General features: G+C 41.4%; 1 protein-coding gene across 5 annotated transcripts in view; it reads left to right on the forward strand.

The window, feature by feature from the left end:
* The window catches only part of Nrg (Neuroglian), a 556,234-nt gene that overhangs the window by 525,676 nt on the left and 6,877 nt on the right, over positions 1-23,681 (forward strand). For 4 of the 5 annotated variants that reach the window (XM_076204343.1, XM_076204341.1, XM_076204342.1 and 1 more), the window contains 14 exons: positions 2,522-2,797; positions 3,110-3,287; positions 3,591-3,749; positions 4,759-4,973; positions 5,208-5,395; positions 8,319-8,498; positions 9,191-9,428; positions 11,586-11,704; positions 13,094-13,283; positions 13,525-13,778; positions 15,116-15,297; positions 16,882-17,053; positions 18,532-18,746; positions 19,551-19,645. In XM_076204343.1, the coding sequence (XP_076060458.1) occupies positions 2,522-2,797; positions 3,110-3,287; positions 3,591-3,749; positions 4,759-4,973; positions 5,208-5,395; positions 8,319-8,498; positions 9,191-9,428; positions 11,586-11,704; positions 13,094-13,283; positions 13,525-13,778; positions 15,116-15,297; positions 16,882-17,053; positions 18,532-18,746; positions 19,551-19,645 (2,661 nt within the window). Of the gene's footprint in view, positions 1-2,521; positions 2,798-3,109; positions 3,288-3,590; positions 3,750-4,758; positions 4,974-5,207; positions 5,396-8,318; positions 8,499-9,190; positions 9,429-11,585; positions 11,705-13,093; positions 13,284-13,524; positions 13,779-15,115; positions 15,298-16,881; positions 17,054-18,531; positions 18,747-19,550; positions 19,646-22,117; positions 22,234-23,681 lie in introns of all 5 variants that reach the window. The other variant, XM_076204345.1, reaches the window with a different exon arrangement.

Below are 23,681 nucleotides of genomic sequence, written 5' to 3' on the forward strand. Positions count from 1 at the left end.
AAAGGGGGACAAGTGTGAGTGTAGTAGTTTAAGAGGGATCAGCTTGTTAATTGAAGTTGGGAAGGCTTATAGGAGGGTCTCGAATTAGCAGATTAGGAGAGGAACAGAGGGAGTAATTGGTGAGGAACAGTGTGGGTTTAGGACAGGTAAGGGTTGTGTAGATCAGATTTTTGTGGTAAGACAGATATGTGAAAAAGCTATAGGAAAAGGTAAGGATGTTTTTGGGGCTTTTAAGGATCCGAAAAGGCTTATGATAGGGCAGACATGAAGGCATTGTGGAAGATATTCCAGATATATGGGATAGGAGGAAAGCTGTTAAGAGCAGATAAGAGTTTTTATGAGAGTAGTAGAGCTTGTGTCAGGATTAGAAATGGAGAGAGGGAGTGGTTTGAGGTTAAGGTGGGACTTCATGAGGGATGTGTTATATCACCCTGGCTGTTCAATTTATACATGGATGGGGTGGTATGAGAGGGGAGTGCAAAGGTAGTGGGTCGGAGATTGGAGATGGTTATAGAAAATGGAGAAAAATGGAAGATAAGCCAGTTGGTGTTTGCTGATGACACTGCACTTGTAGCAGGATCAGAGGAGGCGATTGAGGAAGTTAGTGACAGAGTTTGGGAAGGTGTGTGAAAGAAGGAAGTTGAAGATAAATGTTAAAAGTAAGGTGATGAGATGTACAAGGGGAGAGAGTGGCAGCAGACTGGAAGTGAGTGTTAAGGGAGAGAGACTGGAGGAAGTGGATAGTTTTTGATACTTGGATGCAAATGTGGCAGGAAAGGGAGGAGTTGGGGTGGAGGTAGAATGTAGATTGAGAGAAGTGAGTAAATGCCTTGGTGGATTAAAAAGTGTAATGAGAAATAGACATTTGGGAATGGATGCTAAGAGGAGATTGTATGAAGGAGTGATTGTGCAGACAGCACTGTACAGGGCAAAACCGAAACATGAAACATAAGAGAGGAGTTTGAATGTGTTTGAGATGAAATGCCTGTAAAGTATGATAGGGGTTACTAGGCTAGATAGAGTGAGAAATGAGGAGGTGAGGAGGAGAATGGGGATGTAAAGGGAGTTGGAAGATAGGGTTGATGAAAGAGTATTGGGATGGTTTGGATACATGGAAAGAATGAGTGAAGAAAAATTAGTAAAAGAGGTGTGGAAGGCAGAGGTGGAAGAAGTGAACATGAGGGGTGCCCTAGGATGAGATGGATGGATGAGGTAAAAGGGGCATTGGGAAAGAGGGGAATTTCTGTTGAGGAAGGACGGTAGAAGACAGAAGATGGGGTGAATGGAAAATGGTTGTATATGGATGATGCTGTGATGCATGAGGGGGAGTGGGTGGGGGATGGGGGGTGAGGGAGTATGTATGAGAAATAAATTGACGCGGCCCGAAGGGATTTCTCCCCGTTTTCTCCATTTCTGCATGAGGGGATGGAGAGGGGGGTCGCTGAATTAATGAACTGACCTTGCTGTGAATGTGCTGTGTCTTGCGACACTGCTTCTGACTTAGGGCAGTGAACAAGATGCAGGGATGACCCGTCATCCAGGAGGTGCCAAGATAAGAGGGAGTGGAGTGGAGTATGTAGGGGATGGAATGGGTGGGAGTGGTTTCTATGCCTTGTGTTTTGGCTACCTCCCATGTAAGGGGGAAAAAAGCCTTTGGTATACGTATATATGTAAAACAGTACCAACACATGATAAAACTGGCCACAGATTCAAACTGCTCTAGATGCAACTCCACACAGAAGAGTCAGAGCACTTCATTCTCCAGTGGCCCACACTCATTCTATAGTGACCGACACTTAGAAGAGGTCTGATGAAATCTGATTAAAGATGGGAGGGCTTTAATTGGTCATGAGCAAATTAAGTAAGACTGCATGTCTAAAGGATGTGAAGAAATAAAATTTTCCATATAGATGCATGAATACCTGGAATAGCTTAGGAAGTGATATAGCCCAAGCTCAAACAATACAAGAGTTCAAATCTAAATGTGATAATTGGAAATCAAGGATATAGATTAAGTTGGAACTGTACATGAATTTAAGGCTAGGTAGGATAAATAATTAAAGAATGGGAGATGGGATCCTATGAGCAATGCTCCTTTTCCTGTATACTACAATTAGGTAAATACACTAACCATCATCTAGACAGCAACACAATATTTCTTCCCTGAGTGTCATATGGGCCTGCCAGGAGGCCATTGCCAGTTACCCGAGAACCATGGGTCCCCTGCAAGAGAAACCAAAGGCAACAAATTTCTGATGAATATATAAAATCTTGCAACACTGCTCTGACCCAGGGCAGTGGACTAAATGGAGGGATGACCCATCGTCCAGGAGGTGCCGAGATAAGAGGGAGGGGAGTGGAGTATGTAGGGGATGGAATGGGTGGAAGTGGTTTTTATGCCTTTGTTTTTTGGCTACCTCCCTTGTAAGGAAAAAAAAAAAGCCTTTGATATATGTATGTATATAAAATCTTTCTTGGTAGTACAGTGCTTGATGCTAATATACTATGTTTTTGTTTACAGCTGTCCCCTACTTCACTGTTGAACCTGAAATCCAGAATAAAGCTGAGGGTGAAACAGCAGAGTTTCATTGTGAAGCCAAGGGAATCCCAACCCCAAGATACAGATGGATGTACAACGGAATGAGGGTTGAGGATGCACCTCCAAACCCCAGGCGTATTGTTGAACCCAACAAGATCATTATATACAACTTGACAAAGGGAGATACTGGCAATTATGGTTGCAATGCTACTAATGAACATGGATATGTTTATAAAGATGTTTATGTAAATGTGCTGGGTGAGTATAAAAAAGGTGGAAAGAACTAGCAAATAGGGTTAATGAGAGAATATTGAGATAGTATAGACATGGAAAAATTAGCTTGAGAAGATGAGCAAGAAGAGTAGAAAGTAGAGATAGATGGAGTAAATTTGAGGATTCGACTGAGAATGAGGTGGATGGATCGGTTGAAAGGGAGCTTTGGATACAAGAGGAATGTCTGTCAAGTAGCGAAGGGAGAGGGTAAGAGATAGGTGTGAGATAGGCTTGGCATTGGGGCATGTTGTTTCATATCTTATTCTGTAATGTAGTTCATAACAATTTTCTTTACAGCACTGCCACCAGAAATCCGTAGGCCCCCTATGGATGTGAGTACTGTTAATGGGAAGCAAGTGAACATGACCTGTGAAGTATTTGGAGCACCAACACCTCGCATTTCCTGGACAAGGAATGGGCAAGAACTAACTGGAGGACTGTTTCAAACAACAGAAGAAGGCGATTTAATAATATCGTGAGTATCAAAACTGGTTCTGCATTCTTTGAGATAATTCTCTAGTCATTAAAGGAAGATTTATACATACTAGTTGTGTAGTTTGTTCTTATTTCATTTGTGTAACTTTCAAATTTTTAATGTGGGCAAACCCATATTGACAAAAGATTTATTCATCAAACAGGCTGGTGAACACCACTATTTTCAGTGGCAACTAAGAAATGCAATTTGTTTCTTACATTTTCCGTTTGGTAGTGTGTGTTTTATTTATACTCGAGCATATGTTACTATGATTTTATTGCCTGTTATTATTCTTCTTTGCAGTTCTGTCTCATTCACGGATGCAGGGAATTACACATGTCATGCAAGGAATAAGTTTGGAACGCAAGAGGCACATGGATCTCTAGTTGTAAAAGACCACACAAAGATCACAGAGAAGCCTCAGAACTATGAGGTGGCAGCAGGTCGGACAGCAACATTCAGGTAAGATGAATCCTGGACCTACCTTGGTCAACATTTATCTGGTTCTGAGACCAATTTGTACTGGCTAAACGTAAAAAAGATGGATGGTTGTAATAATTATTACCTTAAGGATTAACTTCAGGAAATCTGCAGCCCCACAGTAGTCAGCAATGGTCCTTAGGTCCTTTCATGGTTGAGCGAGTCAATCAAACCATTATCCTAGAAGACCCATGGCCTTTAGGAAACCAGTCACAGGTTCAATCCAGAAGTCACTTAGTGGAAAGATTTTGTGTAACTGTCGGGAAGGGATGTGGTATGAGGTGCTCTGTGTCTAATGTGTGGTGGGTACATATAGGGCAATGAAAGTATGTTGCCTGGCTGACTTTGTGCTGGCAGAAAAGAATGTGCCCACTGTAGTTCTGTGTGTGCCAATTAAATTGAATTGAGTTGGTAGTTAGAAAACATGGGTGGAAGAGCTAGCAGATAAGGTTGATCAAAGAATTTTGATGGTTTAGGCATATGGGTAGAATAAGTGAAGAAAGACTAGCAAAAAGTGTGGAAGGCAGAGGTGAATGGAGTAAACGTGAGGGGAAGACCAAGAATGGGATGGATGGATAGGTGCATGGGGTATAGGGGGCCTTGGGTATTAGGGTCTTTTGAGCATGCAAGGGAGAAGGCAAGAGATAGATATGAGAAGAGAGTGGTAGTGAATGGATAATAAACTGTCATGGCCTGAAGGCATTTCTTCTTGTCTGCTCCATTCTGGAGTGGATGATAAACCAACTTTGGCTGTTAGGCCTTGCTGGGGAGGTATTGTGTCTTGCTGGGGAGGTACTGTGTCTTGCTGCATTACTTCTGACCCAAGCAATGGGTGGGTGACAGCGATGACCCTTCATCCAGAAGAAGCTAAGACAAAAAGGAGTGAAGGGTGAGTGTATTCCTTGATTGGGCCACCCCATCCTCTTAAAGGGGAAACATCTTTTGGTATATTAATATATACAAATGTCATATATATATTTTCCCATCACAGATGTAATGCTGTGGCAGATCCGGACTTGGAATTGAATATTCACTGGTTGACAGACGGACAGAAAATTGATTTTGACCGTGAACCAAGATTTGTTCAGCAGTCAGATTTTTCATTAAGTATCACAAAGACAACTGAGCTAGACTCGGGGAGGTACACTTGTGTGGCCTCGACTGACTTGGATGAAGTCACCGAGTCTGCTACTCTTGTAGTACAAGGTATGTGATGGGTCAGCGTTTGGTTAGATTTATGAAAAGAATCAGTATATCTAGTATCTGTCTCTAATTCTTACCTCTGCCACAAGTAGCATTGCTTTAACCCACTTGGCCAATGAGCATCCCATGTATATATTATTCACAATGATCTTTTTGTTTAGAAGCTTGAAGAATGTTCAGTACAATTGTTTGTTATTGTATTCTGTTGAAGTCCTTTAAAATTGCCATATATTTCAGATGTGCCCAACCCACCTCACTTCCTCAAGGTTTCTTGTAATGATCGAGGTGCTAGTATTGAGTGGCAACCAATGGGAGACAACAGGGCTCCTATTCTGGGATACATCATCCAGTTCAACACGTCCTTCACTCCAGACACGTGGGTCAATGCTTTTGACTCGGTGCCAGCAACGTCCACACAATTCAGTGTAAGTTGATGTACACCATACAAAGATTTAAGGAATCGGGCTACTATTGATTAGCACATCCACAGCAAGGCTGCTTCATTTAATCATCATCATCAACAACAACAACCTCCTTCTCCATCCCCTCATACAGAAAAAGAGAAGATAGGGAGAAATCCCTTTAGGCTGCATCAAAATATCATTCACACATACTCCCCAACTCCCCCCACCATCCCACACCCACTCCCTTCAATGCATCACAGCATCATCCATACACAACCATTCTCTACTCATTCCTATCTTCCGTCTTCTCCTTTCCTCAACAGGTATCTCCCTCTTTCCCAATGCCCCTTTTACCTCATCCATCCATCTTATCTTTGGTTTCCCCCTCATGTTCACTTCATCCACCTCTGCCTTCCACACTTCTTTTACTGATTTTTTTTTTTTCCAATCACTCTCTACATGTGTCCAAATCATCCCAATTCTCTTTCATCAACCCCAATCTCCCTAATCTTTCTCCACTCCCACTTTCCTCCTCACCTTGTTTCTCACTCTATCCAACCTAGTGACCCCTACCATACTTCTAAGACGTTTCATCTCAAACACATTTAAACTCTTCCTCTCTTACGTTCCATGCCCTATACAGTGCTGTTGGCATAATCACTCCTTCATACAATCTCCTCTTAGCATCCACTTCTAAATGTCTATTTCTCATTACACTTTTTAATCCCATTAGGCATTTACTTGCTTCTCAAAATCTACATGCAGCCTCCACCTCCACTACTCCCTTTCTGGCCACATTTGCCCCAAAATAGCTAAAGCTATCCACTTCCTCCAGTCTCTCTCCCTTAATACTCACTTCCAGTTTGCTGCAGTCCACTCCTCTCGTATACTTCATCACCTTATTTTACCCACATTTATCTTCAACTTCTTTTGTACATCTTCCCAAACTCTGTCACTAACTTCCTTAAAATCTCCCCTGATCCTGCTACAAGTGCAGTGTTGTAAGCAAACAACTGGCTTATCTCCCATTTTTCTCCATTTTCTTAAACCATCTCCAATCACCTGCCCATTACCCTTTCATTTACCTCTCACACCACCCCATAAATATATAAATTGAACATGGTGATATGACCCATCCCTGTCAAAGTCACACCATTACTTTAAACCACTCTCTCCATTTGTAATTCTAACACAGGCTCTACTTCTCTTGTAAAAACCCTTGACTGCTCTAAACAGCTTTCCTCCCATCCCATATATCTGGAGTAACTTCCGCAGTGCCTTCCTGTCTACCTTGTCATAAGCCTTTTCCAAATCCATAAAGGTCCAAAAGGTCCATATCTTTACCTAAAGCTTTCTCACATATATGCCTTATGATAATCTGATCCATGCAACCTCTGCCTATCCTAAACCCACACTGTTCCTTACCAATTACTCCTTGTGTTCCTTTCCTAATCCTCTCAATCAGAACCCTCCCATAAGCCTCCCCAACTACACTCAACAAACTGATACCAGCACACTCACACTTGTCCCCTTTTCACTTGTAAATTGGAACTATACAGTCACTCTTCCAGTTCTCTGGCACCCTACCCTTTTTTAGACAAACATTAAAGAACCTCACCAGCCAGTCCACCATCACTATACCTCCCTCTTTTGACACTCCACATAACATCCATCTAACCTAGGTGCCTTACCTACTCTCATCATTTTAACCATTTCAATATAAGTAAAATGATCACGGGCAGCATCAGCTGCCTGATGTATGATGATTTGATGATCCACCACAGTACTTGGATTATAAAATATAAAATTATAGCTGTATTACTCATTCTCTTTTCACTCTGAATATTAATAACCACAAAATATGATCAAGCCAGTTCACAGAGTATGGGGGTCACTCAGCTACAACTACAAATATATACAATCAAGACACCAACACTGGGACATTCATATACCCACTCGTGCCATATAACATCTATGTAGGCATCATCATATGAAAGGGGTTAATAACTGTTTTCACCTCATTTTCCTTATTTCTCCTCCATTTTCCCCATTCATCATTGTCATTTTCTTAGTGCCTCCCATTGCAACTCCCTTTCCCTCTCTATCCTCCTTCACATTTAACAACTCCCTAAAATATTATGCCTATCTTCCTCTTACCACAGTTTCTTCCATTATCATCTCTTCATCTGCACCTTATACCTTTTCTTTTGTACTTGATTCACCTTCCCTTCCTCTCTTAATTTCCTTCCAAAACATCTTTTTATTACTTTAAAATTTTTCTGTCATACTCGTACCCCATTTCACATCTGCACTCCTCTTTGTCTCCCGTATCTTATGCTTAACTTCTCTTCCCATTTCTTTGTACCACTCATATGTGGATAACCACAAAATGCAATCAAGCCTCTTAATAGAATACAGGGGTCACTCAGCTATTCTATTCTATCTGTATACCAAGGGCTTTTTTCCCCCTTACAAGGAAGGTAGCCAAAGTCAAAAGGCATATACCCACTCCCACGTATTCCACTTCCATCCACCACCCATCTACCCTCTGATCTTAGTTCCTTGTGGATGATGGGTCATCCCAGTATCTTGGCCTGTAGCTGAGTGTTGCCAATTACAACATTTCTCTACAATTAAAAAATAAGTATAATCAGGATGTCTATGCTATGTCCTTGTATACCTCAGGATGCTGATGTTGGCGTCCTCATATTCTAAGGGTTAATGGTTGAATTGTTTGTTGGAATAGGAATTAAGTGTTTATGATATATGTATCAAAGTTACATTTTTAATCATGCTTGTTAAACGATACCAGGATACACACAAAGGAGTCTCCTAATGATTCTGAAATGCATCAAAATGAAGGATGATTTTGAACAAAATTCATGGTGATTATGGCAATGCATTAAAGACAAAACAATTATCAATTGAAATATTTACCTTGCAGATTAACCTTAGTCCATGGGCCAACTATACCTTCCGAGTGATTGCTCGTAACAAGATTGGCCCCTCTGACCCGTCTGATCACTCGGAAATGTGCAATACACCTGAGGATGTGCCCTACAAGAACCCAGATGGTGTTGAGGGAAAAGGCTCAAACCCACAGAACCTTGTCATCAAGTGGTCGGTAAGTATCGAGTATATGTTACTTGAAGGACTTGTTTAGAGGTTTAGTTATTGACTAAATTTGAATATGGTCAGCAGTAGTATACAATGACTCTCTACACATAGCAGCCATAATTTGTTGGGAGATTACACCATTTGCAGTTATTCATACTGAGGTATTGACTGCCTAATGACAGTAAGGGATAAGAATGCCACCATTGTCTTTCCAGTCATGTCATAGAAGGAAACTAGATGGGATGGAATGAAAGGATTAGGAATCTCCCTATCATGGCTATCCCCCCCCTGATCAAGACATTCTCCTTTTATCTAAGGCCCCTTGCACCCTATCCATCCATCAATCTTGGTCTTTTCCTCAAGTTCACTCCCTCCACCTCTGCCTTCCTCACTCATAAAATATCTAAGATGTGGCTGGAGCTATGGTTGGAAAATGGAATACAAAAATAGTATTCTTCAAGACTTGTTTTCATAATTTAGACAACTAAAGAAATATTTTATTTGTAGCATGATTATAGATACAATCTTTTGAAGAAGGTCATGGTTATGTATTAACTCTGATATGGATAAATATTATCTGTTAACAACAGGAAGTAAGAATGACTTGTCATACCTATAACTGCCAATACCCACCAATCACTTATAGTGATATTGATGACATGTATCAGAGTCATATAAACTATGATTGATCTGTTGCAGCCCATGCCAGAGATTGATCATAATGGTCCCAACTTCAAATATCGTGTGTACTGGAAGCGAGACGATGTGCCCAATGCACAATGGAACAACGAAGACATAGATGACTGGGAGAAGGATCATTTCATTGTGCGGAATCAGCCAACTTTCAAGCCATACAGAATTAAAGTAGAAGCTCATAATGAAAGAGGCCAAGCTCATGTTGCAGCTCCTGAACTTTTAGGGTTTTCAGGAGAAGATAGTGAGTTTTGAATCTGTGTCATTAGTTGTAAAGGAAATTACTATTTTATCTTGTATATATGAAGGTGTTTTGTCTCTCCATGGCCAGTGGTTGTCAGAAATTATCTTTTTGCAAAGTCATGATATTTTATTCTGGAAGCTCGCTGGCTGAGAGGGTTAGGGCGTCGTTACTTGTGGTGAAGGTCGAGGTGAGGGCGGTTGGAATCCTGCCACCAGCGAAGTTGAACCAAGGGCATGGTTCATTAAATTCCACGCTACAAAGCCCTCTGTAAGGGGCACCGTCCTAGCCTCCTGATAGGGGGGAGTGTGTGATGTTAAACCATACCATCATCATCATGATATTTTATTATGCTGTTAGATCAGAGGGTAGAGTACTGGAGGAGCCTGTATAGTTCTACTTTATGAGGGAACAGGGAACAAACATGAGTGTAGTAATATCAGAGGGATCAATTTGTTGAGTGTAGTTGAGAAGGCTTATGGGAGGGTTTTGATTGGGAGGATTAGGACAGGAACAGAGGGAGTAATTGATGGGGAACAGTGTGGGTTTAGGAAAGATAGGGGTTGAGATTGTATGAAGGAGGGATTGTGCTGACAGCACTGTATGGGGCAGAAATGTGGAACATAAGAGAGGAGTTTGGATATGTTTGAGATGAAATGCCTGATAAGTATGGTAGGAGTTACTAGGATGGATAGAGATTTGAGGAGGTGGGAAGGAGAGTGGGGGTGGAAAGGGAGTTGGGAGATAGGGTTGATGAAAGAGTATTGGGATAATTTGGACACATGGGAAGAATGAATGAAGAAAGACTAGTAAAAGAGGTGTGGAAGGCAGAGGTGGAAGGAGTGAACATGTTGAGGCGACCAAAGATGAGATGGATGGATGGGGATAAATGGGGCATTGGGAAAGAGAGGAATGTCTGTTGAGGAAAGAAAGGAGAAGACAGAAGATAGGGATGAGTGGAGAATGTTTGTGTATGGATGATGTTGAGATGCCTAGAAGGTGGGGGATGGGGGGAGGGAGTACGTTTGAATGATATTTTTGACACAACCCAAAGGGATTTCACTCTATCTTCTCCTTTTCTACATGAGAGAACAGAGAGGGGTTTGCCAATTAAGTGAAGCAGCCTTTCTTTGCATGTGCTCTGTCTTACTACATTGCCCCTAGGGAAGTGGACAAGATGCAGGGATAACCCATCATCTAGGAGGAGCCAAGATAAGAGGGAGGGAGTGGGGGGGGATGAATGTGAGTAGAGTATGTTGGGATGAAATGGGTGGGAGTGAATTTCATGACTGTTTTTTTAGATATCTTCCTTGTAAGGTATATATATGTGTGTGTGTATATATATATATATATATATAATATGATGATGCTATGATGCATGAGGGGGAGTGGGTGGGGGATGGGGGGTGAGGAAGTATGTATGGAAAAAAAATTGACGCAGCCCGAAGGGATTTCTCCCTGTCTTCTCCTTTTCTGCATGAGAGGACGGAGAGGCGGGGTCGCCGAATTTATGAAGCAGCCTTGCTGTGGATGTGCTGTGTCTTGCGACACTGCTTCTGACCCAGGGCAGTGGACAGGATGCAGGGATGACCCGTCATCCAGGAAGTGCCAAGATAAGAGGGAGGGAGGAGGGTGGAGGGGAGTGGAATATATAGGAAATGGAATGGGTGGGAGTGGTTTCTATGCCTTTTTCTTTGTGGCTACCCCCCATGTAGGGGGAAAAAGCCTTTGGTATATGTATGTATATTTATATATATATATATATATGGGTAAAAAGCCTTTGCAATATAGATAGCTATATTAGATACAGCTAAAGATGGATTATGATCATTTAATTAATACACACCAAACTGCTTGCAAGATTAACTGCTATCTTTGGTTTGAGGGGGAAGGTTAGGGGTAAGACTAACACCACTGTTGCTGTGCATGTTGTGGGAGACTAAATGGGATAGAATAAGTAGACTAGGAGTTTTCCTCTGTATTTTAATCATATGAGGGGTCATGGCAGAATAGGGACTGTGAGATAGAATCCAAACAGAACCCTTGTAATTGGGTCTGTCACACACAGACACACTCACACACAAGTGCACACATACAAACACAAACCAACCAACAAACAAATAGTAATGATAATAATAATGATATTTATTTTCACCACAGAACCAACGGAGGCTCCAAGGAATTTAACTTTGGTGGAATTAAAAAGTGCTACAGATGCAATGTTAGCTTGGGAACCCGTGTCGAATAATTCGATCAAGGGTCATTTCAGAGGCTACAAGGTATGTTAGTTATGTTGATTAATGTATTGCTGCTGAACAAATTTTACTAAATATTATGCAAGTATATTTGGATCCCCTTAATCCTTTGGTATGATGATGTCTACGTAGGGGTCATGAAGTGTGAGTGGGTGCAGGAGGATGCTGGGATTTACGTTTTGATTATATAAACATTTATTTTTTAGTTGTACATGAGTTATCCCCAGATTCTGTGAACTGGTTTGATCATGTTTAATGTGTTTATTAATACTCAGAGTAAAAAAGAACAAGTAGTACAGCAGTGACTTTATATTTTATGATGTGAGTAGTGTGATGCATTGTTCGTACGGTAACTTTTGCTGCATGTGAGAATTTGACTCGTACCGAAGTGGTCAATGAGAGACAAGTTTTAGTTAATCTCCCGGTCATCATTTGTTGCCTCAAGTTTCTGTTAAGTGGAAGCACATGTCCTCATAGTAGCCAGCTATGGTCTTTGTGCTCTTCCATAGGTCTTAGATAAGGAATATGGGATTGCTAAGTGCATTATGCGAATACGGATTTTTTTTTATTTTTCACTAGCTAGTAGAAGGAGGGAGGAATTCCAGGATATTAGCTGACCTTAGTAATAGGATAATGGAGGATAATAAATCTTTGGGCAGGTTCACAACCCAGGTGCCATCCTCCTCTTGGAGGAGGTGAGGAGAGGAGATTGATGGGCTGAAGGGAGATGATTCAGATTACATCCCATGTGACCACCTTAAGCAGGGGCTTATAAATGGTCCTTAGCATTCAATTACATCCAGATTAATATGTATTTGTGATGGCCAGATAGATAGATAGACTTTATTTGACAATGAATCTATGTACATGAAGTGCAAATAATGACAAGAACACATAGTTCGGAATAATAATTGCAAATTGCCGAGGATAACACAAAAAGCATGTATGCTTATTTCCATTGTGGTCCTCATCAGATTGTTATTCTACACTAAGTCACACAGACAACATATGTAGGGGGTTAAGGGGATCAGAGACAATCATGAGTAATACCAGTCAGTACACATATGACACATAGACATTGTTATAGTTTTGCTAATATTACTAAAACAATAAGCTATACAAGGGGACACTGGAAACAAAGAGACCTGTCACAGTCACCTCTCCTGGCAGCAGCAACAAAGACCTCAGCATCACCATCCAACTTCACTTGTCACATATCACATCACCGGAGCACTGTTGTTGTTGATCACCTCTGGACTACCTTAAGCATTGTTTCCTGTAGTTTGTAGGATGCCTTTGTTTTCTTGACAGTCTCAGTTCCCATTGAGTGAAGTAGATTTATTTTTTTACTAGATGAAAAGGCTTTATTCCAATTAAACTGCAACTATTTTAACTTTGTGTCTCTTGCAACAGATTCAAACATGGACTGAAAGTGAGGGTGAAGACAAGGCACGAGACATCATTGTGGAGAATAACAAAGAACCACGAGCTTTGATGACCTCCTTTGTTCCATATGCCAAGAATTTTGTACGAGTTTTGGTGTTCAATGGTGCACATGATGGGCCACCTAGCGAAGCCATCAGCTTTGTTACACCTCAAGGGAGTAAGTGTTTGCTCAGTTCTTTGTTGCCTATGGGATCCAGTGTATTAAGAATTTGATAGAATATTTGGTCCAAGACCAAGTCTGCTGAAGAAAGTAAATATAAGAAATACAGAAATACATTATTTTATGAACTGTTTATTTGTTCAAATTCAGAAAAAAAATTAAGTGAAATATAAATTAAAATTAGCAACTTTGATCACTGAAATTTGTTTATTTATATATTTACTCTTTTTATTTACAGCTCCTGGGCCAATTGACTTCCTGGAAGCCATTCCAATGGGTTCTTCTGCATTTTACCTTATTTGGAAAAAGCCCAAGCAACCCAATGGTATCCTGACTGGCTACAACATCTTTTACCAAAAGGTGGAAGGCACAAAGACGGGCGAACTGTCTGAACGTACCCCAGCCATCAATGATCCTCTGGTGACACGAGCTAAACTTGCATCTCTCCAGCCAGGCACCAAATACCGCATCACCATTAAGGCACGAACAGAGGTATGTATCATAAAAGCAGAGCAATTCTTTTAAAAATAAAGGGTAAAGATGTCCTCTGGGATTTTGTAGGTTTGGAGCTGGTATATTATAGGATTGACAAAGGCATTGTGAAAGTTGTTGCAGATGAATGGACAGGATGGAAAAATTTGGTGAGGGCAGAGCAATGCTTTTAAAGATAAAGGGTAAAGATGTACTTTGGGATTTTGTAGGTTTGGAGCTGGTATATTAAAGGATTGACAAAGGCATTGTGAAAGTTGTTGCAGATGAATGGACAGGATGGTGAGGGTAGAGCAATGCTTTTAAAGATAAAGGGTAAAGGTGTACTCTGGGATTTTGTAGGTTTGGAGCTGGTATATTAAAGGATTGAAAGTTGTTGCAGATGAATGTAGAGGATGGAGAAATTTGGTGAGGGTAGTCAATTTTTTTTTTACAGGAGTAGTAGAGCTGATGTGAAATTCAGGAATGGAGAGTGAATATTTTGAGGTGAAGTGGGGGTGCCCTAGAGTTGTTTGATGTCATTGTGGTTGTTCAATGTGTACATCAATGGGATTATATGGGCAATAAACACAAGAATGCTGGGCAGAGTTTGGAATTGGTGAGTGTAGGGGGGAAGTGGGAGGGAAGCTAGTTGTTGCTTGAGGATGACACTGCATTGGAAAGAGATTGCAAATAGATGAAAAGCCAATGTGGCCCAAAGGAATCCTCTGATTTGATTAAAGAATTATTTTAAGTGGATAAGAAGGAGGGTTGCCATACAGTGATGCAATCATGATGAGCCAGCTCTAGCTGTTGGGATCTGCTGTGTCTTGCTATATTGCTATTCCCCTGAGTAATGCGAATAGGAACAGGGGGACCCTTTATCCCCAAGGTCCTGAGATGGGAAAGGTAATTGGATGGGTTTTGTTTGTGTATGATGTGAGGTGCTAAGATGGGAGGGAAGGTGGAGGGGAGTGGAGTGTATTTAGGGATGGAATGGGTGGGAATGATTTTATGCCTTTTTCTTTGTGGCTACCTCCCTTGTAAGGGGGAAAAAGCCTTGGTATATGTATGTATGTATGATGTGAGTTTGTGTTTTGACGCAGCCAAGCCAGATGTAAGGGGAAAGGACCCTACTGTGGAGATCCTATACCACCTCTTCCTATACTCTTTGCTAGTGTTTATTCATTCATTCTTTCCATATGCCTAAGCAATCTTGGCATAATGATAGTAATATATCAAGATTGTTGTGTAGATATACCCTATAAAGTATCTAAATTCTTAGAATTGGTGACTTGTGTTTTATGACAGTAACATGTATATTCATATCTTAAGCTTGATCATTCATTTTTCTTACTCAGATTGGGCAAGGATCTGGTTTCTTCATAGAGCGAGTGACTCGCAAAACTGGGCCCACACCTCCAGGACGTCCATCGTTTGTGTGGCAACATGTTAGCACACATAACGGGATGCAGGCTATTAAGGTGACCTGGATCCCTGATACAGAAAACAATCCTGGGTCCCACTTCTTTGTAGAGTACAAGTAAGTTGTTTTGTAATAAAGTCTGTATATATTCGGAAGAATATAGTATTTACGTAGGAATTTCAGCAGCAGTTGTAATCTATGATTTGTGGATCAGGAACCATAGGTACACCATGATAAATTATCATGCAGAAGACAGCTAGACAAATACTATCTCGTAAGAAAAGTGAAATTCTATTTTACCGTTTGTGTGTGTCTGTGTCTGTGTGATTACTGTAGGTCTCAAATACATATTTGTAACTAGCTAGGTCAGTAATGTGTTTGTAGCAACCTTTTTCAAAAGAATTATTGGATATAGCTTTCACTCTAGTACATACATATACCAAAGGCTTTTTCCTCCTTACAAGGGAGGTAGCCAAAAAGAAAAAGGCATAAAAACCACTCCCACCCATTCCATCCCCACATACTCCACACCCATCCACCCCCGTCCCTCCCTGTTATCTTGGCTCCTCCTGGATGATGGGCCATCCTTGCATCTTGTCCACTGCCCTGGGTCAGAAGCAGTGTTGTAAGACACACCACATCCACAGCAAGGCTGCTTCATTAAATTGGCAACCCCCCCTCTCCGTCCCCTCATGCAGAAATGGAGAAGATGGGGAGAAGTCCCATAGGCTTTGTCAATTTATTTTTTCACACATACTCCCTCACCCCCATCCCCTACCCACTCCCCCTCATGCATCACAGCATCATCCATACACAACCTTTTTCCATTCACCCCTATCTTCTGTCCTCTCCTGACCTTCCTCAACAGACACTCCCCTCTTTCCCAATGCCCATTTTACCCCATCCATCCATCTCATCCTTGGTTACCCCTTCATGTTCAATCCCTTCACCTCTTCCTTCCACACCTCTTTTACTAATCTTTCCTCACTCATTCTTTCCACATGTCCAAACCATCCCAATACTCTTTCATCAGCCCTATCTCCCGACTCCCTTTCCACCCCTGTTCTCCTTCTCACTTCCTTGTTTCTCACTCTATCCAGCCTAGTAACACCTATCATACTTCTCATGCACCTCATCTCAAACACATTCAAACTACTCCTCTCCTCCTCTCTTATGTTCCATGTTTCATGACTGTAGAACTAAGTAAATTCTAGTTTTTCATTGAGAGGTTGGTGTAGAACATGTTTTTAGTAAAAGGATGCAGAGTACAAGTGGGGGAGTAAGGTAGGAGGGAGAATTAATGGGCGAGGGGATGGGGGGTGGGGGGTGAGGTAGTATGTGTGAGCAATTTTTGACGCAGCCCGAAGGGATTTCTCCCCGTCTTCTCCTTTATGCATGGGGGGATGGAGAGGGGGGGTCGCCAATTTAATGAAGCGGCCTTGCTGTGGATGTGCTGTGTCTTGCGACACTGCTTCTGAACCAGGGCAGTGGACAATGTGCAGGGATGACCCGTCATCCAGGAGGTGCTAAGATAAGAGGGAGGGTGGAGGGGTGTGGAGTGTATTCAGGGATGGAATGGGTGGGAATGATTTTATGCCTTTTCCTTTTTGGCTACCTCCCTTGTAAGGGGGAAAAAGCCTTGGTATATGTATGTATGTATGTATGTAAACATCCTATTGACATATTCTTATTTTCTTTCAGACTGTATGGAGAGAGCACGTTTTTGCAGTCTGACGATGAATTATATGAAGACTACATCATTCTTAGGGGTTTGGAGCCTGGCAGAACTTATTCAGTGCGAGTAGTTGCAGTGGAAGGAGATTATTTAGTACATTCTGATGTCGAAGAGATTGATATGTACAGCACTGGAGTAGTGAGTATAAAATATAGCTTCTGTTTTCAGGATGTTGAATGAATGAAAATGTATTAGATGTCTGAAATGGTTGTAGAAGAGTGTATATACTATGGTCGGGACCTGTTCCATGAGAGTGGAATAGTTGGAATTTGTTGTGTAACCAGGAGTGGTTGAAGATATTTAAGGCTTTCATTGCTTTTGTGCTAAGGTGTTTTAGGTGGACGTTTGAGATCTTGTCTGGGCCTTCAGCATGTGGTGCATGAGGGAATGGAAGAGATCAGTGACAGTTGAAAGGGGTGTATCTCTGCCATGACAAACTACCTTACAGTTTTGGCATATAGATTGAAAATATATATACTGAGGATGCTCACAGGCCAAGTGGGTGAGTGTTGCTACTTGTGGTGGAAGTCGAGGCAAAGGCAGTTCGAACTCTGCCACCAGTGAGTTGGACCAAGGGAATGGTTCATTGAATTCCATGCTATAAAGTCATGACAAACTACCTTACAGTTTTGGCATATAGATTGAAAATATATATATACTGAGGATGCTCACAGGCCAAGTGGGTGAGTGTTGCTACTTGTGGTGGAAGTCGAGGCAAAGGCAGTTTTGAACTCTGCCACCAGTGAGTTGGACCAAGGGAATGGTTCATTGAATTCCATGCTATAAAGTCCTCTGTAAGGGACACTGTCCTAACCTCGTAATAGGGAGGAGTTTGTGACATTAAACTGAATCATTTGTCATTTGACGCAGCCCGAAGGGATTTCTCCCCGTCTTCTTTCCTGCATGAGGGGACGGAGAGGGGGGTTGCCGAATTTATGAAGCGCCCTTGCTGTGGATGTGCTGTGTCTTGCGACACTGCTTCTGACCCAGGGCAGTGGACAGGATGCAGGGATGACCCGTCATCCAGGAGGTGACAAGATAGGAGGGAAGGAGGGTGGAGGGGAGTGGAATATATGGAAAATGAAATGGGTGGGAGTGATTTCTATACCTTTTTCTTTTTGGCTACCCCCCGTGTAAGGGGGAAAAAGCCTGTGGTATATGTATGTATGTAGTTGTCATTTATATTCAAAGGACTTTCTTATTTGCCCAGTAAATTCTCAAGTGGATGAGGGGAAAGGGTCACCATATAATGAAGTGATGGAGGTAAACCATCATTGACTGTTGGGCATTGCTGTGTCTAGCTGCATTACTTCTGACCTAAGCAGTGGGCAGACCACAGGGATGACCCTCATTCCACAAGGAACAAAGAAGGGGCAACGATGAGTGTGGGATGGATGTGGAATGAGTAAAATGCACATGTACTTTGGCTAACCCCCCCCGTGTAAGGGGGGAAAAGCCTTTGGTATATGTATGTATGTATGTACTTTGACTTGGCCATCCTACTTACATATACTTGAGGGAAAAGGGCTTTTTGGTATATAATATATATGAAAGAGGCAGGAATGGAGAGTGTTACAATGTAAATATGTATATATTAACAAGAATTTTCTCCTTAGGCTGATGGAGTGATACGAAAACCAGCAGACACTGTGGCTACACGTGGTTGGTTCATTGGAATGATGCTGGCCATCGCTTTCCTACTTCTCATACTCATCATTGTTTGCATTGTCAAACGCAACCGTGGTGGCAAATATGCTGTACATGAACGAGAAGCTGCACATGGAAGGACTGATTTCAATGAAGAAGCTGGTTTTCCAGAATTCTCTCAACCGTGAGTATATCATTGTGTTTCGTTCAGTTAATGCTGTAATAAACAAATCACTTTAAAGGCATGTTAAATTCACTTTTTTGTTTTATACAGTTCCCAGGGATCAGTGACAGGTGTTTGGAAGGGATGGTTCTGCAGGACGGATGTCAGATAACGTCTTGTAGAGCATATTCAAAACCTGTCAATAGCTTTACCTCCATTTAGAGGTGGAGCCCTTAGGTGTTGATACTTGGGTTTCCAGACTGTTTGTATGTCACTGGCTGAAAGTAGTAGGGGGAGGGAAGCATTTGCTATTGTCTCCTCTGTGTGTAAAAGTGTGAAATACAGTTGAAGTTCATAGATATCTTGGGGCCCAGTTCAGAGACTTGAGAGTCTGTCCTCAGAGGTGCACCTCCTGATGGAGGAGTTGATTAATTAATTGATTAATTAATTTATTTCGAATTAGGGATGGAATGGGTGGGAATGATTTTTATGACTTTTTCTTTTTTGGCTACCTCCCTTGTAAGGGGGAAAAAGCCTTGGTATATGTATGTAGTTAATATATGTGTCTTGCAACACTGCTTCTGACTCAGGGCAGTGGACAAAATGCAGGTATGACCCGTCATCCAGGAGGTGCCAAGATAAGAGGGAAGGTGGAGAGGAGTGGAGTGTATTAGAGATGGAATGGGTGGGAGAGGTTTTTATGCCTTTGTTTTTTGGCTACCTCCCTTGTAAGGGGGAGAGGAGCCTTTGGTATATGTATGTATGTATTTCATCCATTCACAATTTTATGGTACTCGATTTTCATAGTTCTTTTCTCTCCCACAGGTTGGATGGTAAACGAGATAGTTTGGCCTCAGATGTAAAGAATCCCATAGAATCAGATACTGACTCTATGGCTGAGTATGGAGATGGTGATACAGGTGCGTACTTGAGATAAAGTTGATACTTTATAGCAGCAAGAAAGTCCTCTCTAAGCTACTTTATGCTGTAGCCCTATCAAGTTATGCCTATGTTTCATCTCATTTCTTTTCATGACTTGTATTATTCATACACCTCTTGGGGGTTGTATATGAAAGCCTTGGGCGTTAAAATCATCGTTAGTGGCTAGGTCTTATGTTAGGTGGACTGTGTCTGTCTGCACCCAGCCTGTCACACTTCTGTGGACAACCCCATTCTTGGTGGGGAACTTTAGGGTAGCCCCACCTCTTTAGTAAGATGGGGGAATGGTGTGGTGAACACAATCACCACAGTGGGGGAATGGTGTGGTGAACACAATCACCACAGTGCTAAAATGAGAGGGGCAGTATGAGTCAGGCTTTTGGGGAGTGGGGATATATTTAACTCTGTCAACATCATACAAGGAGGGGATTGACTTAATCAATCCATTATCAATCCATATAAGGAGGGGATTGAATTAATCAATCCATTACACTTGTGTATTGAGTCCTGTGTGTATAGTATAGCTAGAGTTGTTGTGTTGATGTTTAGATTGCATTTATTCCATCTTGTTTGTTGCTTTATTGTATATATATCTTGTTAATATGTCTCATACTTTTTGGTGTGAGTTTTAAAGATATGTGAAATGTGTACATATTTCCATAATTAAGCATGCAAATTATGCCTGAAAAGTTCTTGTAGCATGCCCATCCCTGTTTTTGATCAACTTTTTGTGTCAGGACATATTGCATCCAGTTAGCCTTTCAGTATCATTATTTTGGATACAGAATTCCCTCCTATGTAGAGATAGGTTTCAGTTGTTTTTACTCTCATGCGAAGAAGGCTAAGAGTTTAGTATCAAACAGCAGCCTTTGCCAGGTAGGATTGTCATTGTAATGTAGATCAAACTTTGGTATACTGTTGGTTATCAGTTTGAATATGGACTTCACAAATTTTTATGTTTACTCAGGACTCACTTGTATGCAGAATTGTCCATTTATATATTTATTTAGACCTGCTATCGTTGACAACCAAACCTGACCCATGAACATGGAGCTGCATCCCATTCAACCATTCCTTATACCTGAGCACTGTGAGAGGTTACCATGTCCACCATCACATTGCTCAAATTGAAATCAGTACACTGAGGAAGCAGTGTCTGAGAGCTGGAACTGGCTTACCCCTTATGTTTCACCATATGGCATTCTCTCACCACATCCACTCAAAATGAATTACAAAGCAGACAAAAAGAACATCACATTCTCCTTCTATTCAAGTCTATCTTTTACACTCTCCTTCCTACTCAATGGACATTTTGTATACACCCAAAGTCCCCTTCACCCTATCCATTCATTTTACTCTTGGCATTCTTGTATGAAACTGACCACTTCTTTCCTTAACTATACCATGATTTCCTTGTTCATTCTCTGTGCCTTAATGTCCTCAGGATTTTTCTACCTTCCCCTCCCATACTCTACATCACCTCCCCATTTGACACTATCCATTCTTGTAACATACATACATGCATACATATACCAAGGCTTTTTCCCCCTTACAAGGGAGATAGCCAAAAAGAAAAATGCATAAAATCTTCCCACCCATTCCATCCCTAAATACACTCCACTCCCCTCCACCCTCCCTCCCATCTTAGCACCTCCTGGATGACGGGTCATCCCTGCACCTTGTCCGCTTGTAACAAGTATTCTTGTAACAAGTATCATATATCTCATGCATTTCCTTATATTTCAAATTTATGTTTAACACAACACTGTTTACAACCATCCCTTCATACAATTTCTCATTGTATTCAACCTCAAATACCTATTATTCTGGAGAATGTTGCAAGTACCTGAAGGCTGCAGGTCTTTACAAAAGAGACCACGGGCAACAGATTCATTGATACCTATTATTCATAGCCCAATTTTATTCCACCAATACATTTATTCACTTCCTTTCTTTATGCATCTCCCCTTCCTGAAGCCTCTGATCCTGCACAATCACATTCAACCTTGTTTGTCATCTATGGCTGGATATCTTACTTTGTAAATAACAGCTGATTGGATGTTGGGGGAGGCAGTGTCAATAAATTCATGTTTACGCAGCAGCAGTGATGAACCATGGGTCAGGTTTGGGTGTTTGCAACTTTATCTTTCTAGCTGTTATTACAGTTTTTATTCCCTCATCCTTGTGTCAATCATTGTTGATGTCTCACTGTATTTATTTTTTATGCCAAAGCATAATTTAAGTTTGAAGTTTATTATTTGCTTGTTTTAATTATGTAATTGCATAGTTGAATTCAGCTAATAGACTAATTTTCATCTTATGTGTTGCATTGCCTTGTAATATTTTGCCTTGCAGTTGTCACTATTTTCCTTACCCCTCACCTTTATTTTTTTCCTTTGTGTTATCCTGTGTTATCCAAATTCTCACAACTTTGGACACATTCTGCCAAGCAGGTGAGGGTATGGCAGAAGACGGCTCGTTCATTGGGCAATATGGCCGAAAGCGTGGAGAAACCTCATCCAATGCATTTGCTACGCTTGTTTAGTCTTGATGTTGCTCTGCTGTACATGTAAGCTTTACCTTTTGTTTTATTTTATTTGAGTTGTGTTTTTGCTTTAGTTGTACTCACATTTTTTGTAGTAATTCTTTAAGAAAAAAGTGTGTTGTGGCCTGCCAGATGCTTTGAGTTAACTGAAGTGAGTATTACCTTTACCAAGGGAAATTACATGATGTCAAGCAGATTGTGTGTATTGTATGCTATTAATAAATGGGTCAACTTATGGGGTGAAGAGATGGGCCATGGGTATTTATAGGTTGAATGGCAATTGTTTACATCAGACCTGCATTATACTGTGATGTTAACAGCAGATAGCCTTTTGTATTGATTGGTAATAATATTGGAATTATAGAGGAAATCAGGTGGCCTCTTGGACTTCCGCTAGAGGTTTACCGTCCCAAATACAGGTAGTTCTTAATTTATATGATATATAGGGACTGAGAATCTTTGTGTAAATAAAAAGAAATATGCTTAAATTAAATTGGGGGTGGGACAGATAGTCAGGGAGATAGGTGACATAATTGTTCAAATTGGGTTAAAAGCATGACATTTGGCTGGATGTTAGACTAGATCCTTATGAAGATTTTCAGGTATGGGGCCATCTCAAACCCTGCCCAGGAAGTGTATGGCAGCCAATTTTCAAAATGGCCACCATTAAACACTATATACATATACCATTGGCTTTTTCCCCCCCTACAAGGGAGGTAGCCAAAGTCAAAGGCATAAATCCACTCCCACCTTTTTCATCCCCACATACTCCACTCCCATTCACCATCCCTCCCTCCCTCTTTTCTTGGCTCCTTCTGGATGACAGGTCATCCCTACATCTTGCCCACTACCCTGGATCAGAATCAATGCAGCAAGACACAGCACATCCACAGCAAGGCTGCTTCGTTTAATTGGCAGCCCCCCCTCTCCATCCTCTCATGCAGAAAAAGAGAAGATGGGGAGAAATCCCTTCGGACTGCATCAATATATAATTCACACGTACTCCATCATCACTCAACCCCATCTTCTGTCTTCTCCCATCCTTCCTCAGCAGACATTCCCCTCTTTCCCAGTGCCCCCTTTACCCCATCCATCCATCTCATCCTAGGTCACCCACACATGTTCACCCTCTCCACCTCTGCCTTCCACAGCTCTTTTACTAATCTTTCTTCACTCGTTCTTTCCATATGTCCAAACCATCCCAATATTCTTTCATCAACCATATCTCCCAACTACCCTCAAACAGACAACAAGCAAACGCACTCATACGTCATTTTGCACAGACAAGCCATCTCACTTCTCACCCTGACGACCGACGCACCATTCGACGTAAGAAAGACTTTCCCACAGACTCAGACTATATACCCTTCATAGACAGTCAGACAAAACTCATAATACATAGTCTCAAGCACTCATCTGCCTGTGGCCCTGATAACATAAGCAACATCCACCTAAAACACATTGGACCACAA

The sequence above is a fragment of the Oratosquilla oratoria genome, chromosome 21, assembly GCF_046742065.1.
Source record: "Oratosquilla oratoria isolate Oo_2021 chromosome 21, ASM4674206v1, whole genome shotgun sequence".
Lineage (NCBI taxonomy): Eukaryota > Metazoa > Arthropoda > Malacostraca > Stomatopoda > Squillidae > Oratosquilla > Oratosquilla oratoria.